Below are 20,705 nucleotides of genomic sequence, written 5' to 3'. Positions count from 1 at the left end.
AACTACAGTGAGTACACTAGGGTAAAGACAAAGCAGGTAATGGGCCTGTAGACTGTGGTGGATGTTTACAACAGACTAATCATTTCGTCATTCACCTTTGTTGTTTCTAACCTGTTGGTTTGTTCACAGTCTGTCTGATCCTCTGACTGTTCAGGTTTCTTGACACTTGTTTTTAGTGAATTCTGAGAAATGAACTTGGTGAATTTGTATTACTGCTCACAGGAATGACAGTCAACAATATAAAATAAGACCTACATTTTAATAGACCACAGTCATCATGTTACATGTAGACAGTACATCTTGGTGTCCTGATCATAGAGGTGAACTGAACCATCTGAAACTGGTTCACAATACAACATCAGGTGTATATGATGCTCCCACAGCTCAGACCAATGGGTAACAATAGCTCTGTCAGGCTCAGCTGCTGTGAAGCCTGATTAGATAGAAACTTTATTGCAGACACAAGGGCCAAATTCTGAACAATAAAAAAACAATAAAAGCAATAAAAACCACCACAAAACTACAACCAGTACAGTATTATCCCTTTAAGAGGCAAGTATACCAGTGTTTCCAGAGTACTGATGTATATCACATGTCACTGTATGCAGTGTTAGTCAACAGTAAAACAATGTGGTTTTCAGAACTATTCAAGCGACAGATTTATACACCAGGTTTCTTAGAACAGCAGATAAAGTACTAACTTGAAGTAACACAAACAATTTTGTAAATACATGAAAAGCTCTGAGGTTGGTGGAAGAATCAAGCTTAATGGCATTTGAATCCCAGCTGATCCAGCATCTACCACAGACCAATTAAAACCTTGAATGTTAATGGACATCTTGCTGAATGGTAAACACACCATTCTGAAGTGGGAAAGGTTCACAAGCACAAATGGCTGTAATGAAATTTGACGGACTGCAATATATTAAGTTATTTTAAAGGGCTAATCTACACAGTTTAAGGAACTGTTGACCAAATAACATGAAACCATTTTAAAGGGTCTTTCTTTTTACATTCAAGTGTAAACTGAGTGATATCTTTCCTGACATTGTCATTTTCAGGCACTTTTATCCTCTCCAGACCCCCTCAACCGTAGAGAATTCACTAAAATAATCCCTAAAAAAAACCCTCAAATTTTATACGTATTTATATTGAGCTGACACTTTATTTAACAACAATAACCAGTAACTGTTCAACTCACCATGAGCCTCTGGTTCACTATTTGAATGAGGTATTTTCATTCAGAGCTCAGAAAAGCATTCAACTTGATTGCAGACTCATAGGTTTTAGTCACATCCATATTTGTGAGTTCTACAGCCTGTGTTCTCCAGCAAGGATGCGCTGATAGATACTATCTGTTAGAGGAACATAGCTTTTCTGCAGGTAGTCCAACACATAGAGAGGATCAGAGATTGCTGAGGGGTTGAAGCCGCTCTGCACTAGCTTGAACTTCTGCTGCTTGAAAGTACTTGTCATTTCTAAGGCCTCCTGAGGGAAAACAACAACAACAACAACAACAATCAGTGTAATTTTAAGGTAGAATTTAAAGCAGAGCAATGTGGAAGAGGCTGAATATATTATTAGTAGGAGGAACAGAGGATCACCAGGTGGAGCTGGGACAAGTTTTAGTAATACAACAGAAGGAGGGATGCTTCTCCTCTGAACACCCGAAATATTAAAATGCAGGACTGTGCAAAAGATTTAGGCATTTGTGAACAAAATGCTGTTATGTGATGATGCTATCAACATCTAGTGTTTATTTATCAATTAACTTCAAACACACTGCAAAAAACAACAGAAAAAAATAAAAATAAAAAGTTCAATCAAATCAATATTATCTTTAATACAACACTGATTCTCTTTGGTATACTTCACAGATTTTTTCAATTTGCCACATTCCTCTGTGGATTTAGGCTAAATGTCTTGTGTTCTTTTCTTCTTTTCATGTAATCCCAGACTGACTTCATGATTTTCGGGTGAGATGCCATGTGCACAATGAATCTGGGACCAATCAGACGTTCCCCCTGACGGAGAACCAGCGTGACGAACGAGAATACAGAGTTCCTCCTAAGTTGGTCAACATGAGCTATTTTTAGCCTAAGTATATTTTGTGAACATGACACCTGGCCCAGGTCAGCACACAGTCTCTGGGAGGGATTTGCTTTAAAGGAAAATTTTACCCAAATTTTAGAACTTCCATTAGCTACTCTGACTTATGTCCGCTGAAACACAGCTAAGTGGTTAACGGACCACATGTCTATAGTAATATTTAACCTCAGTAAAGCAAGAGACTTTTCAAAGTCTCTGATTCACACACACACACACACACACACACACACACTAGGGGCAATTTGGGGATCTGTGTCATACTCTACACACTGTCATTTGGCCAGGAGAATAAAACAATCATCCTTTACATCACTGGAAAACCTCTCCAACCCGAGCCCCAGAACAAAGTCTGATCAGATGTCTCCATTATTACCTGAAGTCTTATGAACAGTGGACGAGCGTACGCTGGTAGATCCCTCATCACAAACTCATGCAGCTTCTTCCCATCAAACGTAAGACCTGGTCTTAAAGTCATGGCAGACATTCCTGCCCTGTGCTCTGCCCTCATGTCCTGTTGACAACATGGTTCAGTGTAACTACAGTCATCAATCACAGCTAAGAGTTGCTAGAACCACTAGGTACTAGAAGCCAAATGGACTCACTTAGCTGCAAATGACTGCAATAATAAAGCTAGTGTATGTGGCACATTATCAGGGAATATTCTGAAAACATTTACACTGTTACGTTTTCAAAGGCTTTGTAATTTTGTGATGAAGTATTGAGATAAGAGGCAGACATGCAAACACAAACATATTAAACATACCTGGGACTTCCACTCCATATACATTGACTTCTTGAATGAAATCCACCGGCGCAAGAGTCTCCGCTACCTCCGTCGTTGCTACATTTTCACCCTTCCACCTGAAATCAGGGGAGACACACCGATTTCAATTAAAGTGCTAAACGCTGTAAGTCTAGTAGGTTTAGCATTACATTCAAGGCATAGTGTCAGACCAGTCTCTGACCTGCTGTGGTAATGCAGAGCCTGCCTTCATACTTGCTTGTGTTCCATTTTCATCAAGTGTCTAATCATTATTCCTTTTCCTTTGACCATCATGTCTGTATATTTTTCTTTGCTTAGTTTTTTTTACATGCTAATACTGAACTCATGAACATGGCACCAGCTTCTGTCTTCCACATCACATCCAGTTCATGGTGGATGTGTATTTCCTGTGATTCCCTTGTGGAGCAGTACAAAATTTAAATCCATGACGGGGAATGTCAAACTCCACCAGTACAAAAGTAAGAGTTAAAAAAAAAAAAAGAGTTAGAAAAAACTGACAGTCCGACATTCACACCCATTTTACAGAGTCATTGTCTAGGTGTGAGGAAGTGAGAAAAGTGTGTGTCATATGGATTACTTCATTATAAGCACATCTGCCTTAAGACCAACCAGGCCCCCTTCATTCAAAAATAAGTTTTCCATAACTGCACTTGGATATTTGAACTTCACTCAGAAAACTGAGGTCTGTGCCATTTAATCCATCTACAAAACATTTAGTTTGACCATAAACAGAAAACTGCAGCATAGTTTTTTAGCCACTTTGCTTAAACTGGATTGAATTCATGCAGCTCAGGGATAAAGCCCTGTATATTTGTGGTCTTATAATCCCCCTAGTGGCCAGACTATGTAAAACATGCTTTTGATAATAATGGATTAGGCCACATCTGCCCTCATGAGCTAAATAAAGAATTAGTTCAAACTGGTTTCAGTCTTTCAATTACCAGAGACAGAACCTGTGATCCCCGTTTCTATCCACAAACAATTACAAGCTATATTTAACTTCTTAATCTCAAGGTAAATAACAAGAATACGTGTTTTCCTTTTACATTTTCAGAGTCTGGGTCTACACTACTGCAGACCCCTCACACCCTGGACACAGACAGTTTGAATTCTTCCTCTGGACGGCGCTACAGGTCACTGTACACCAAAACAACCAGACACAAGGACAGTAAGTTCCCTCATGCCATCACAGCCCCCAGTGCAATAACTTGTAAATATAACCACTGTATTTATTTATCCAAAGATCCTCTTTCATACTGTACATATATATAGATATATATCTATATATATCTATATACAGTATTGTTCAAAATAATAGCAGTACAATGTGACTAACCAGAATAATCCAGGTTTTTAGTATATTTTTTATTGCTACATGGCAAACAAGTTACCAGTAGGTGCAGTAGATTCTCAGAAAGCAAACAAGACCCAGCATTCATGATATGCACGCTCTTAAGGCTGTGCAATTGGGTCCTTAATGAACTGTTTATATAACACATTCTTCTTTTTGCATGCATTCTGTAATCCCTTGCTCATCCACGGTCTCTCACTGTAATTCTTTTTATTTTTATACCGCTTACGAGGACAGTTCCTGTCATATACAGTCTTAAATATGTTTAAAAAGTTCTCATATGCATTATCTAAGTCTTCCTCTCTGTAAACTGATTCCCAGTTTTGCCCCATAAAATCCTCTTTTAGCCTCCTTAAAGCATGTTCATTCATCTCCCTCCTATAGAAAAAATTTGTTTTTGGCCTCTCTTTTCTATACTGGCCCTCATAAACCACAAATATTGGTAGGTGATCACTAATATCATTTATAAGTAGTCCACTTGTTATTTTGCTGTCAATAACATTGGTAAATATATTATCTATTACTGTAGCATGCTGAGTTGTTACTCTACTTGGTTTTGTAATCTTTGGATATAGACTACATCTGTATAATGTGTTAATAAACTCCTCAGTTCCTGTGTGCTTGTTTGGATTTAACAGATCTATATTGAAGTCACCGCATATGAACATTGATTTATGACTTATTAACAGAGGGACTTTGCGGGGGATTCTTGAAAATAGATTAGCTTCACACAGACATTTTCTAACTGTTACAGTACTTGCAGGTAACTCCAGACTGTCTTTGATCATTGGCTGGGCCTTTGCCATTCTGGTTATTCTTCGATCCATTTTGATGGTTGTCTTCCGTTTTCTTCCACGTCTCTCTGGTTTTGCTCTCCATTTTAAGGCATTGGAGATCATTTTAGCTGAACAGCCTATCATTTTTTGCACCTCTTTATAGGTTTTCCCCTCTCCAATCAACTTTTTAATCAAAGTACGCTGTTCTTCTGAACAATGTCTTGAACGACCCATTTTCCTCAGGCTTTCAAATGCATGTTCAACAAGTGCTCGCTTCATCCTTAAATAGGGGCCACCTGATTCACACCTGTTATTTCACAAAATTGATGACCTCACTGATTGAATGCCACACTGCTATTTTTTTGAACACACCCCTTTCAACTAATTGCCCAATTGCACAGCCTTAAGAGCGTGCATATCATGAATGCTGGGTCTTGTTTGCTTTCTGAGAATCTACTGCACCTACTGGTAACTTGTTTGCCATGTTGCAATAAAAAATATACTAAAAACCTGGATTATTCTGGTTAGTCACATTGTACTGCTATTATTTTGAACAATACTGTATATATCTATATCTATATACATGTCCCTGGTAGGCTAGTGGTTAAGGCGCAGTGCTCTCGCCGCTGCGCCCCGGGTTTGAGTCAGGGTTGCGTCAGGAAGGGCATCCAGCGTAAAACACGTGCCAAATGTCAACATGCAAGTCATCAGTGTGACGATTCGCTGTGGCGACCCCTAAATGGGAAAAGCCGAAAGTGACAAATTAAAAAGTTGTTTTTCTGTCTCTTCCTTTTTTACCCTAATTCTTTTTTTAATTCTTATTTGAGTGCACATATGTTTTCTTGTCACCTATGAAAGCACATTTAGAGACACTGTACTGGAGTAAATGGAGGTTATTATTAGGGCATCAGATGGGTAGCAGGAGGAATGAGGCTTCCATCAGGACAACAGTTACCACCCATAAGAGCATACATGGATGACATGACAACTATCACCCCGACAGCACCATGTACCAAAAGACTATTGGACAAGCTGAATGTTAACTTAAAGTGGGCTAGAAGGAAGGTGAAACCAGAGAAATCAAGGAGCATTTCAGTAGTGGAAGGTGTGATTTCAAATAAAAGGTGAACAGCAGGTGAAGCTGGGGAAAACCACATTTAGCACCTGGACTATCAGCACAGGCGCCCCTCAGGGATCTGTGCTCTCCCTGCTGCTGTTCTTTCTCTACACAAACTAATGCACAATTAATGTTCATATTTTGGGTGGAGCCTGTCCCCCCGTGGAAATTACATCTCAGTTATGGCTATAACATTCACCCTGTGACAAATGTCTCCTTATTCACACTGTTATTCAGCTACACCAGACAATAAAGTCAGTCTAACATTTGATGGCGTGGGCAATTACAGTCGCCACGTAGCCAGAAAAGTGTTTACCTGGCCCCCAAAACAGGCTACAACTTAACCACTTATGTGCACGTACGAGTGGCATAGGCGCTACATCAAATAGCACTACACCTCTGGCTGAGCCATGGGTGCTGAAAATGTGGACTCCAGTGCAAGTCCTGGACTTGAGTACTACAACACTTGATTTAATACAGTACATATTTTACATATTGTTCCTTTAATTTATCATGAACCTTTAAGAGCAAGTGAGGTAGCAGATGCATATTTGTGTTAGAAAACTGTAAACCCTACACACAAAAGAAAGATGAAAGAAGGTGACTTTGGCTCTCCATATCATCTCTGTTACACCTTCCTTGCTCAGTAAATGTCCACATTTCTCAAACTATGTACGTCTCGTACGTATTGCAGGCTTTCTGTGTTGCCTGAGGACATCAACAGGCCAAACATCATCACAGGGATGGCTGCTTTAAAGGTCGTAGTGTATGGCTTGTACCTGCAGTAAAGACATCTCAAATTTCTTATCCCACTGTACCTGAAGGTGTCTCCCATTCTATCTCTGAAATACATGAAGCTCTCCTGGTCTTCTGCCATGAGATCCCCAGTGTTAAAGTAGGCATCTCCCTTCCTGAACACATTTCTCGTCAGCTTTTTCTCCGTCAGCTGCTTGCTTCCAGCATAACCAAAGAAGGGGTTAGAGGTGCTCACCTTGGACAGTAAAAGCCCGGTCTCACCTAAGAACAACAATAGGACAGAGTCTCAAATCAGTTTAGACACTTTCAGAAGAAATCATTTTCAAACACCAACTGATTCAAAAAAAAAAAAAACCCCTTTCATTTATGGAAACATTTAGGAGTTTTTCACTCTTACCCCTTTTAACTCTCTGACAGAAACCATACTGATCTCGCACTGGTTCATCTTTTTCTGTGTCATACTTTACCAGATCAAAACTGAACAGGAGCTACACCAAAAGGTAAAAGAAAGAATAATTAAAAGGTTAGAAGCATTAAAAAATCTATACTAATTAACAGAACAATCACCCAGATATTATCATTAGGTTCAACAGTCAATATTCTTCACTGCAGACATTTTGACCTGTCATAGCAAAAAAAAGAACAAATGGAACTAATGCCACGAATGATCCCACTGCTCCCTCTTGATGTACCAGCAGGGACAACTAAGGACCCTGGACCTGAAATACTAATTGGAACATAAGCCTTTCTTCAAGACATTAATTACAACTTCATTCACCTTTATCCTAATGTTTCCTAATGTGTGTTTGTTTCCTTCCCCTCTGTGTGTGAATGATGTGTTTGTGTTTTACATCTCATCTGTGTAGTCTGTCCTTCTACTAGGCCTTTGTCTGGAGGGAAGGTCACGTGGCAGTTGGAGGCACCAGGAAGTTTCTTGTCCTCCCAGATCATGGCATGTCTTTGGTCAGTGGGAGGAAGCCGGAGTACCCGGAGAGAACCCACGCAAGCACGGGGAGAACATGCAAACTCCACACAGAAAGGTCCCAGGTGGGGCCCGAACCCGGAACCTTCTCGCTGTGAGGCAACGGCGCTAACCACTGTGCCACCGTGCTACCCAAGCCTTTATTCAAGACATTAATTACAACTTCATTCACCTTTATCCTAATGTTTCCTAATGTGTGTTTGTTTCCTTCCCCTCTGTGTGTGAATGATGTGTTTGTGTTTTACATCTCATCTGTGTAGTCTGTCCTTCTACTAGGCCTTTGTCTGGAGGGAAGGTCACGTGGCAGTTGGAGGCACCAGGAAGTTTCTTGTCCTCCCAGATCATGTTCTTCATATACTGTATGTTTACAGCACACAATTGTGTCATCCTGATTGTCCATGCTGTAAATATGTTGTTGATCTATTCTTGTTTTTTGTTTTTCCTCATCCCATTTGAGGATCTAAGAATAGAGGGTGTCTTACACTGTACAGACTATAAAGCCCATTGAAGGAAATTTGTCACTTTTGATACTGGACTCTATAAATGAAATTTGACTTGACTTATAATGTATTGATTATATTTAAAGATGTTTGTACTGTGTTGTATTGCAGTTTACTGTAATTGTAATATTGAGCACGAAGTAAACAAGGTAAACATCTCTATTGTGTTATATTCAGTGTTGACCACTTAAAGGAAAGGTTCACACAGAGTCCCCTCCAAAATTATCCAGATAAAAAAGCCAGTTCATTTGTGTTTCCTGTAAACTGAAAACATTCTTATTGCTGATGAGGGGTTTGCATCTCACAGTACGGCTCCTTATATCACTTTTGTGGAGATTGTTGGTGATGTCACTATCTAATGTTTTGGGTTCTTCTTTACAGCTCCCACAGTGCTTCTGCCGTCAGCTGTTGTTGTTTTCCTTAGCAGACCCATTCTGTGTATGTTGTATGGTCAGTGGTTTGTCTTTTACAGGACATTACAAATTGCTGTACTGGCTATTCCCAATGTTTCTGCAATGACTGATTTTACCCCTTTTCTCAGATTCCCAATGTTTCTGCAATGACTGATTTGACCCCTTTTCTCAGATTCAGTTTCAGTTTTGCTTACTTTTCCTCCCACAGACAGCTCTCTGGTCTTCACCTTACTTGAATCCTTTTAACAACAAATGCAGTCTTCTCCGATAAAGCCCAAGGCTTGAACTAATAGTAGTGGTTTAGAACTATTTGCTGTTTAAATAATCTATCTGACAGGACACACCTGGGTAACAAGAAACAAGTTTTGGTCACTTACACTTTGGGTGATCTGATAAAAAAGGAATTGTGTTGTTTAGATGTACTGTAATCACAAGAAAATAAAATAGACTGAGAAAGCAAAAAAGAAAAGGACTGTGCAAACAAGAAAAACAGAATGTGCATTAGGAAAATAAAAAAAAACTGATAAATATAGAAATATGTATACACAGAGTTCAGATGCAGTTTTCCAGATAGAGCTATACAAACATATATTTACAGGTATTGCACTGAGGATTGTCGTTCTGTTTACAATTATTATTGTAAACCAAGCACTGACAACTGCCAACTACCAAGCACTCACCTTGTTAAAAAAACTGGAGCGGCCCACAGTCCCAATCTTGCCAAAATGGTTCATGAGACACAGGTTTCCCTCAGTGGAGCCGTACACCTCACACATTTTGATGTCACCAAAACGCCTGTGGAACTCCCGCCAGACATCCGGCCGCAGCCCATTCCCAACTCCCAGTCGCACTTTGTGAACTTTATCCATCTCTGTCTGATGAAGGAAGAAGGATGCAATGACATCAGTAAAACTGATGTGACAAAGGAGCGGCAGCATTTCAGTTTTGCTTACTTTTCTCCCACAGACAGCTCTCTGGTCTTCACCTTACTTGAATCCTTTTAACAACAAATGCAGTCTTCTCCAGTAAAGCCCAAGGCTTGAACTAATAGTAGTGGTTTAGAACTATTTGCTGTTTAAATAATCTATCTGACAGGACACACCTGGGTAACAAGAAACAAGTTTTGGTCACTTACACTTTGGGTGATCTGATAAAAAAGGAATTGTGTTGTTGTTTAGATGTACTGTAATCACAAGAAAATAAAATAGACTGAGAAAGCAAAAAAGAAAAGGACTGTGCAAACAAGAAAAACAGAATGTGCATTAGGAAAATAAAAAAAAACTGATAAATATAGAAATATGTATACACAGAGTTCAGATGCAGTTTTCCAGATAGAGCTATACAAACATATATTTACAGGTATTGCACTGAGGATTGTCGTTCTGTTTACAATTATTATTGTAAACCAAGCACTGACAACTGCCAACTACCAAGCACTCACCTTGTTAAAAAAACTGGAGCGGCCCACAGTCCCAATCTTGCCAAAATGGTTCATGAGACACAGGTTTCCCTCAGTGGAGCCGTACACCTCACACATTTTGATGTCACCAAAACGCCTGTGGAACTCCCGCCAGACATCCGGCCGCAGCCCATTCCCAACTCCCAGTCGCACTTTGTGAACTTTATCCATCTCTGTCTGATGAAGGAAGAAGGATGCAATGACATCAGTAAAACTGATGTGACAAAGGAGCGGCAGCAAGTTCCAGTAGCTCTATCCTCTTTTGTGTTTTTTTTTCTTTCTGTGCTTTCTGAATTTGTCTATCAAGATCAGTGTGTGGTATCTGTTCTTATGGTGTCTTGTTGCTTGCTCTCTGTTGTTTTTGTCCCTTACTGCTGCCGGAACACTGGAATTTCCCCAATGTGGGATCAATAAAGTTCTACCCTACCCTACCCTAATGATGCATAAGTGTTTGCAAGGGCATGTTCATTACACTGATGCACTGAGACAAACAGGAAAAGCCAGTTATGCAATAACTGTGTCACGAACAAAGAAATTCCATGAATGGAGTGTGAATCTGCTGCAACAAAAGCAATCTTTTCTCCATACACTCACACACACACACACACACACACACACACACTTGTTTTTGTCACTTACTGGGTTCTTACATCGACTTGCATTAATTTTTGCTATAACCACTACTTGACTAAGCCCACTCTAAACTTAGACCAAGTCAAACCCATTACTTCATGGGGACCTAGCATCCGACTGAGAGCTCAAAAAAAAAAAAAAAACGAGGTGTACATACTGTATGTTCTAGTGCTTCTATGCAGAAGCAGCTCAGTTTAGAAATGGTCAACTCATCACTGAATGGGGACATTAAGTGAAATGTGCACGAGCACCTCTGTTTTTATCCACATCATGTGCAATACGTTTCATATGAGTATCTGGTGTGTGTGTGCATACACAATCTGAATCCTGCAGGACAAAGGTGAACACCTCAGCTAACAGCAACCTTGTACAAAATCTCTTGGTATACATCTACAGAATATGTGCACAAACCTGCTTACCAGGTGTTTTTGCTATGTTTTTTATATCGTCCGTGTGCACAGTGATATCATACAGGCAGTAATTACTCATGCTTGCATGCTAGCGACATTGCACATGTGTACTTATGTGCTATATGTGTCCACATCTTAAATTTGCTAGTCAGTGGTGAGGACAGTCATGTCCAGCCTTCTACCCACACAGCCAAATAACAGAGGGAAAGTTGACAAAGAGGACTTTGAGCTCAGCCTAAAGAAGCAACACTCTGCCCCCACACTGTGTGCATGCATGCCTCTGTTCACAACAGGAGGACACACACTAAAACAAAGCCCCTGCTTATCTTTCTGCCACAGTTTTCTACAGTGTTACTCAAATGGCTTACATGTAGCAGACAGTGAAGAACTCTACAAATACACAGTCTGCCTGCTGTTCAGGGCACTGATGCTTTTATTTTCCTTTGCTTCTCTACCTTGCTTGCCACTTTCGTAATTGCAATGGATGTTGATGATCTGGAACGGTTTTGAAGCCTGGTGTGTGAATAACAATTTAAATATGAATATAAGAATATTTTAATCCACAAATTTTATCTATTAATGTGAACAATGATGTTGTCATGTTGACATATTAACAGCAAGCAGTCAAATAAAATAAAAGAATTACAACAAATGGTGTCAATCCACCAAAATCAAGACTGAGCACTTTTTTCTAAACTGTTTTTTCAAATTCAACACTCACCCAGAAAGAAATCCTACTTTTACAAGCTCTATTTTGTTTTCCCCCTCTAGTGCGCGTAGTGAGATTTAACGTCCACAGACCGGGTTCTAAATTAGACACATCACTGTATCTGTAATGACAGCGCACATGTCCGTTTTCACCGAAGGCAGATTCCCTTGCCTTGCTACAAATACACTAAAATAAACTAAATTAATCTGTAATGAAAGGCAATGTGTGTTCCTCCTGTATAATCCTCATGCAGCCCACTTGATAACTACTTTTATCCAGTAAATTTCTGCTGCCGGACAGCAAAAGACCCCTCAGGCACTGCTGCTGACAGACAATCGGCTGATTCCAATGACAGAGACAGCAAAAAGGAGGTCAGTGGACTGAACAGACTGAACACTGAAACAGCACGTACATGTTGCTCACATCTCAGTTTCAAAGTAGTTTTCCTGTTAGGAGGGTTATACAACTTTTTGATAGTAATTTTATCCATAAATGTACCAGAAACCAACTATTTTGGTAGTCTCAGTATGTCCACGTAGAGACAGACATGGTTCCTTTTACAAGATGTTGTTAACCATCACAGCTGAATGCTAGACATTACCTTAGGCTGGTTGCACAGGTATCTGCAGAGTTCACCAATATACTGGAACACAGTCACATTGTGTTTTCTGCAGTCATTCCAAAACTGGGAGGCTGAGAACTTCTTCTTCAAGATGCAAGTTGCACCTGTAATCGGAAACAATATCCTTACTATTAATATAATGGGATGCTGAAACACATTGTTGAGCCTTCTCAGTGTCATGGGCCCAACCAGTTAGTGAGAAGGTGCCCACCTGATGACCCTGTAGACCTCACTCCTACTCCCACAGAGAACTTGCTGGTAATAACACAGCTACAGATTCACTGAAATTGTTAATAGTTTTATTTTGTTATACAATCTTGGTAGAACAGTGTCAGTGGCTGGACAAATAAGCAGACCTGGTCTCTCAGAGGTGACTGCCACTATCATCCAGCTGGACCAGCCACCACTTAAGCTGAGCAAACACAATGCAAATGCTGTGTACTAAGCTACATATCTGCTCTTTGCCTGGGTGAGGACAGGATTCAGGGATGCTTCGTATTAAGGAGAGGTTAGGTCTGGAAAATGGTGTTGCTTCTTGTGGGATCTTCAGGGACTGTCCTGTCTGTTAGATGACACCATGTGGAACGGGGCTAATGGATGTTCTGGAGTGGACAAATGCCAGTAGAGTAAAAGAGCTAATGTTGAACTCTGAGGAGCCATATAACGCTGAAGTTGGCTTCTGATTCGACAGTTAAGGGAGATGTTACAATACAATGTGACCCTTTCTGTTTTTACACCTGAAGAGAGTTTGCATTTGGATGGTCTTGATTTCCTTTTCTAACTTCCTGAGTATGTGACCAGATACATTAGTACCTGTATTGACAACATTGTGTCCACCATACAAATCAGGAGGTTCCCCAACCAGAAGCCCTGGATAAACAGTCAGGTACGCCACATGCTGCATGCTCGCTCTCATGCATTCAGATCAGGCGATAAGACAGAGCACAAAGCTGCAAAGTACACACTGAGGACTGTGGTGTGCGTAGGAAAGCTGCCTCCATCCTCAAGGACCCCATCCACCCCCAGCATGGACTGTTCGCCTCCCTACCCTCTGGCCAGAGGTTCAGAAGTGTAGGACCTCTAGACTGAAAAACTCTTTCTTTCCCTCTGCCATCAGACTCCTAAACAGCTGAGGAGTTTATTACCAGGACATACGTGATGTACTGTCGACCTGTACTGTTTACATTCTCAGTTTACACATGCATAATTGCACATTGAATGTTGACTGCTGCACATGCTGCTCCCATGCAGCATACATTCTCTTATTATATTCTTATATATGTTTATTATATTGCTGCATTTGCTGCTTAAAGTGCCTTAGATTTTGTGTTATTTATTTATCTACTTTATATTTCATTTGTATTTTTGTGGCATTCATGAGGACAGCAAAGTAAGAATTTCATTGTACAGGGAAACATGTTTCCTAACTGTGCATATGACAAATAAACACTTTGACTTGACTTTGTCTCCCACACAGTAATGTTAGATGACACCGTGTGGAACAGGGCTAATGGAATTTCTGGAGTGGACAAATGCCAGTAGAGTGAAAGAGATGGTCAAAGAGCTAATGTTGAACTCTGAGGAGCTGTATAACACTGAAGTTAAAACCTCCACTGTAAAATCTGAAGTCACGTATACGTATAAGTCACGGGTGTACACACACGCACAGTCATAAAAAGAAAGAACACTGCAGTGAAACACTCGATGTTACAATACAATGTGACCCTTTCTCTATTTTTACACCTCTGAATGTTGTGAAAGAGTTTTAGACATTCTAGAAAAATCCTTAACACTCAGTGACACCCACTTTCACATTTGTGAAAACTTCTTTATTGTCCTTTATTGTGAATAATCACAATAAAGGACAAATATACTGTTTCCCCCATCTAGACCATCTCAGACAAGGAGAGTATAAAAACCAAACACACTAACTAAACACTGGCTATATCCACAGCACAGAGATACCTCAAACAGAACACACAGTTCTGTTCCAATGTCTTTCACAACCCGAGGTACTACGTATCATGTATGACATTCTCTTTGACCTATTAAACAAATCTATTGCAAATAACAAGAATGCGATGTCTGCCGGTGTTATCTTGAGATAAAGGTTCACAGACAGCTTGATGTCATACTGTTTACATTCAGTCCACCAATCTCATCTCAGTCCCATGAAGGCGTTCTTCATCTCCAGAATGAAAAAGCAACACTGCTGACCGTGACCTGACAGGAGCCTTTGTCCAGTCAAACAGTTGGTGTAGACTAGTCAACTACTGTTTTTTCAAATATACAAAACAGAAGAATCAGTCTTGCATTGAGATGCTGAAAAGGCCACTGCATAATTGTTACACTCACAGCTGATGAATGCATACTCTCGATATCTAAAGAAGAAAACAACATCAACAACTACAGCATTTAATACCAAAATGCATATGTTTCTCTCATTTTCTAGAATGGTCTAACTCTGAGCCTTTTTCACTGCACAGATCTTAAATGAGCTCAAATTTCCCTCTGATAATCATTTGTGGCTCTGACTATCATCTGAGAAAATGCTGTTAGATGATTCAGTGTTTAAAGTAGCATTTTCCTGGGAACAAGGGATGAGAAGATCTTTCTTGTGCTAGATGTTTTGGTGATACATTAATTACTACAGTAATAATACAACACCAGCTGTGAATATACAGTGTTGTCAGTGGCAAACAATCAGTTGAATTTATGATTTACAAAATTCTGAAATTCCTGTCCATCCGTCTTTCTGACCAGTAAGGCGACTGCTTATGGTAACTCAATGAAATGTCTTTTAAATATTAATCTATGCTGCTACATAATGTCGTTTAGGGAGGTTCGGTGTATGAAAATATTTTCACAATAATGCCACTACTGCAAATATTGTGAAACTCTGCATTTAAGCAGAACAACTGAACCTCTCTATAATGACCAACAGAAAATGTTTATTATAATAAGACTATAATATATTATAATTAGGGGTTTAGACTCTCTAAAGGAGGAGTTTGGACTCAGAGTAAAATAAAAATGCCCTGACAGCTTGGATGGAGCTCAGGAGTGATCCAGAGGACGTGCTTTTACTCCAGATAATGTGACTGTATAACCCTGATCTGCCCTCACTTCTGATATGTAGAGAACAGAATTACTGGTAGAGCGTGACCATTCCTGTCCCCACATCAGGATGATTAGAAACTATTTATTAAGTTATTACCGCTGCTCCTCATGTGTTAGACCGAGCCCAGTGCCTCTGTCAGTTTGGAGACAAACATAGTATAAACAACTGTAGGCTTAAAAAACAGGGCTCAAGTTGTCTCCTATAGAAAGTCTGTTAAATAGCTGTTTGCTAGATGTTTGTTATTTGACACAGTAAAAAAAGATGAAGGTTAGGGTCATTAACAGCTGTTGTGAGGCCTACCCAGCTCTATGGTTCCTCCTATACCGATCAGGGAGGCAGCACTGTGGTAGAGCGGCAGAGCAATGTACACCACATCATCTGCAGTTGCTCCAAATGCCCAAAGTCCTACTGTCGCGAACAAACACTGCCTGTGAGTGATGACTGCAGCCTTAGGGAGCCCTGTGAAAATTAAGACATCACTGTGCTACATGATATTTTAAAAAATACATTTGATACCTTCCACCTGTTTCAGCTGCACTACTGCCCTGTTAGATCCACGCAGGGAGCATGTTTGTACATGAAGATCCAACACAGTGTCATGGAATACTGCATTTCAGTTGCACTTGTACTATTAATAACATTGGTTACTCCTGAGAAGAAACCTTAAGAGGTAACTTAAGAGGTGACTCCAGTAATGAAAGAGAAATCACACCACCGATAACACTGAAGCACCAGATTCTCTCTTCCCTCACTCACCCTCAGTATTGGGGAGTAGTGAACTATTTGTAATTAAACTAGTACTTTAAACTTGCTGGAAGTTCACCTACATTCATATTTGAATAGTGAATCACATAGTTAAACAGAACCGCCTGTTCGATAAGAGACGGCTTATGTGTTGTTTAAACGAGAGATTCTGCTCTGACAAGTAAAACGATAGGTGCCTTATTTAGCCCGGTGTTCAAGCTGTTCATGCTGTCTAAAAAAGGCAAGACTGTTTCAGTTGTCAGGACTTTGTACAGATGTTACAAAACTGACAACACACCAGTTTTAGACCAGTGCTCTACTCGTCACATAATACAGAATCCATATTTGTCAATATCTGTAATAAACACAGTTGAGTGGCATAACCCATAATGACTAAATTAACATGTTTTTTGGCATTTTTGCTAATTGAAAAATAACTCAACATTTGTTTATGCATATAGTACAAGAATACTGTGGCTAGTGGATGCAATATCACGTTATACACTGCAATCGTGGCAAAATATCTTCCATAAGAGGAGGAGTTTTATCTAAAGGAAACTACATGTCTGCACTATATCTACCGCCTAGAATCAAATACTCACCAGTTGATCCAGAGGTGAAGATGTAGAGGGTGGGGGATCTGAGGGAGGTAGTGGCCCGTAGCACTGCTGGTACAGGCTGGTCAGAGGCACCTTGGATCTTATCCAACAGAGTGTGCACCCGTGGGTTCTCACTCTGGCTCGTCATGGCCCACACCTGAATGTTGTCCTCCAGGAGGCTGTCCACATGTTCCATTAGATCTGGGGGATAGAGACAACCAAGCTGCAGTTCATGAAAAGTTCACAATTATCAGTGTGTATAAGTTTCTGTCATAAACCTCCACTGTAAAATCGGAAGTCACATATAGGTCACGGGGGTACACACATAAAAAAAAAAAAGAAAAAAAGAAAGAACATGCTTTGTTGGTTATTCTTGTGAAATCACGTTAGCACTGCAGGGCCAGGGGTAATGATTGCCCGAGCAAGCTGCTGTGCATGCCTACTCTATAATCAGCTAGGAAAAACAAAAATGAAAGAAGAATGACTGCTATTATTTGTCCTACAGGATCATGAGGATGAATGGAGTGGAAAAAATGAACAGAACATTTTTTGTCTTAAAGTATTGAGCTGCTCCTGAAACGCAGCTGCTGTTGTAAATCTTCTGCTCTTTCCACGCGCAATCGGGCGAAGGCGGGGTACACCCTGGACAGGTCGCCAATCCATCGCAGGACTAACACATAGACGAACAACCACACATACACGCATGCACTCCTATGGACAATTTAGAGACACCAGTCAACCTAAGCAGCATGTCTTTGGTCAGTGGGAGGAAGCCGGAGTACCCGGAGAGAACCCACGCAAGCACGGGGAGAACATGCAAACTCCACACAGAAAGGTCCCAGGTGGGGCCGGAACCTGGAACCTTCTCGCTGTGAGGCAACGGCGCTAACTGCGCCACCGTGCTGCCCATCAACAACATTTATATATTTATTTTGAAACATGCTATAATGGAAGAAATAAGCAATAATTTGTGAATTATACTTAAAGCCTGTTAAAATGTGTTTATGCCACAGCCACTGCATAGGTCATACATTTTTCAGGTAGATTGCAGAACCAGGGACTGACAGACGAAAAGGTCCAAGATGCTTGGAACAATCTAGCTGTTGAGTACCTTTGAAAAAACTGTCTGCAAAGTCTACCATGGACAGTTGGAGGCGTTTCAAACACATAGCAAATGCTGATTTAATTGAGGCTTTTGTTTCAGTATTTGGGGCATTATTTCTGAAAGCTTCTGCATTTTAAATCACTTAAAACACACAGTACTCATATATGTAGTAGCCACGTATGTCCTCTATGCTTGTAAGACCACACTTTATACCCACAACTGTCATAAGCATAAAAACATCTTCAGTAGCAAGTTCTGCTGATACTGGCTATGAGAGTAGTGCTTACACTGTAGGCTACCACTCAAAGGTTTGGACACACTTTCCAATTGAACTGAAAGGAAAGTGTGTCCAACCTTTGAGTAGTAGTGTATACAGCACTGCAGCTACTCTTATCAGTGTCGGACTGTTCCAACTATTCCATGAATCCTCTGTTGCACTGGGGTTATAGTGAGGGCAAAGTCCCTGACCAACATCATGCCTGTTTGTTTGAGCAATTCTGTCACATGGCCACAGCCCGTGAATCCTACTAATGGCAGAAAAATAATTCTTGCCGTGAAACGTGGGTGGAAGCTGAATATGATTCAAAGAAATTTTATATTGTTCTATCAAGTGGAAAATATTACACAATAAATTATGCTACAGCAGGTTTGGAGGTTTTTGGCATAGAGCCCCACAGTAAGAAGTCGCTGCAGCTGAGACTGTTGAAATGACCTGATGAGACATTTAATGGACACTGGGGTTCACTATTAAAGGAGTGTATCTTTAAGCAACATGCAAGTTGTTTAAACTTATAAAATGTTTACTATTTGTAAAATGTACATGGTTAGCCTCTACACTGTGTGTGGGTGGGTGTTTTGTGATGTCAAAAACTGGAAACTAGAAAAACCGGAGAGAGGGATGTATTAAAGGTGGCACGTGAGGCAGCGAGATCCAAGTGAATGCTTCAGAGCCGGGAAATCCCACCTCCCCTGAAGTCGTCATTTCCACGGTTTTTAGTTCAGCTCCAGGTTGCTGCGACCACACTACAGGGTCTGCTCAACCTCCCGTCTCTAGGCCCACTCGTCAGCGTAATGAGGCCAATTACCGGTGTCGTCTGCAAACTTTAGGAGTGTAACAGAGGAGTCCTTCGAGGTGCAATGATTTATGTTGAAGAATAAGAGGTGCGAGGAGAGCATACATCCCTGTAAGCCTAGATAGAAGACATGAAGAGGACTCTTGTGAAACCCACAGGGAGCGAGAACCTGAGGCTTTACCTGATCCAACAATTAGAGTTTTGGCCCCACAGCAGTTAAAGCAGTGCAGCAGAGACTTGGACTTGATGTTAGTGTTGAGAAAAGCAACCAAGCAGCCGACCTTTTTCAACCCAAACCAAACGCACAGGAAGTCTGGTTCGTTGCTCATGAGCAAGGCAACGCAGTCTCCTTTTCTCAGCTTCACTCTCTCCAGGAAAACACCGGCAAGTCTGTTGCTGCGCTGGTCGATATCCCGGTAGGTATGAATGTTTCCATCATAGATGACAAACGGCTTGTTGGGGGTGCGTTGCGCCTGCTCAATGAACTTGTCCAGGACCGTACATATGCTGGACGTCAGATCGGACAGCTCCAACTTCACGCCGAATCTGACCAGCTTTAGCATAAAGAAGAATTCTCTCCAAAAATATGGGAAGCAGAGTTTCTGCAAGACAAGAGCGGAGAAAACACCCACGGCCAAAGCCGAGAGCCAGCCCACAGACAGAGTCATGTCTTCGCCTGAGAGACAGGAAGAGGTCACGGTGAAGACAGTTTGAAACAGTTCGTGGAGACAGGCGCACTACCCACTACACACACTGCTACCCGCTCCAGGTGATAAACACAGATTGTGAGCATGATGTCAGTCAGTGGTTGTGTTTCATTTGCTCGTGCCAGCGCGCCGCTTGTTACAATCAATCCACTGACAGGTGGGGGAAGGCACAGTGAGCTGGGTCAGTTTAGAGTGAAGGATGTCCGGGATCATGGTGTTGAATGCTGAAGTCCACAAAGAGGTCTGGTGCATAGGTCCATGGGTAGTAGGGGTGTTGCAGGATGTAATACAGTGCCATGTTGACGGCATCATGCACTGACCTGTTTGCCCCATAGGAACACCACAGAGGGTCTACCATGTCCTTCAGGTGAGCCAACACCAGTCTCTCAAAGGGCTTAATGACCACAGGTGTCAGGAGGTGGAGGCAACTTTCCTGGGAAGCGGGATGAAGGTGGAGTGCTTGAAGCAGGAGGGGACTTGATAATATCAGCATCACTCCAAAAGGCAGCAGTATGTTTTCATGGTCAAACAAACAATCATATTGTGGGGGTCAAACTATCATGGGAACATTGCTTTTATGCCATTATGGAGAAACCAAACTGCCCTTGGTGGAGTTTGCACTCTGCGTGCCATCTATCTTATATTGCCGTTTTCTTGATTGCTATGCTTTTACGGTTTTAATTGCCCATATAACATATATTTCAAATTTCTTACTGTGACTACTCCTGCCTAACT

The 20,705-nt window shown here is 40.9% G+C and overlaps 1 protein-coding gene across 1 annotated transcript; it reads right to left on the bottom strand.

Moving 5' to 3' along the window:
• Positions 1-723: 723 nt before the first annotated feature.
• Positions 724-20,086, bottom strand: slc27a6 (solute carrier family 27 member 6). The gene is made up of 10 exons (XM_020618747.1): positions 19,445-20,086; positions 17,089-17,286; positions 16,043-16,201; positions 12,601-12,725; positions 10,230-10,424; positions 7,291-7,381; positions 6,956-7,154; positions 2,869-2,970; positions 2,483-2,612; positions 724-1,488 (listed from the first exon to the last, which is right to left on the bottom strand). Exons 1-10 carry the CDS (start codon positions 19,929-19,931, stop codon positions 1,312-1,314), a joined length of 1,863 nt encoding a protein of 620 aa, XP_020474403.1. The 5' UTR covers positions 19,932-20,086; the 3' UTR covers positions 724-1,311.
• Between the last annotated feature and the right edge of the window lie 619 nt (positions 20,087-20,705).

Source organism: Monopterus albus, unplaced genomic scaffold (genome assembly GCF_001952655.1).
Source record: "Monopterus albus unplaced genomic scaffold, M_albus_1.0 scaffold209.1, whole genome shotgun sequence".
NCBI classification, from domain to species: Eukaryota; Metazoa; Chordata; class Actinopteri; order Synbranchiformes; family Synbranchidae; genus Monopterus; species Monopterus albus.
This window is presented reverse-complemented; position numbering and strand designations above follow the sequence as displayed.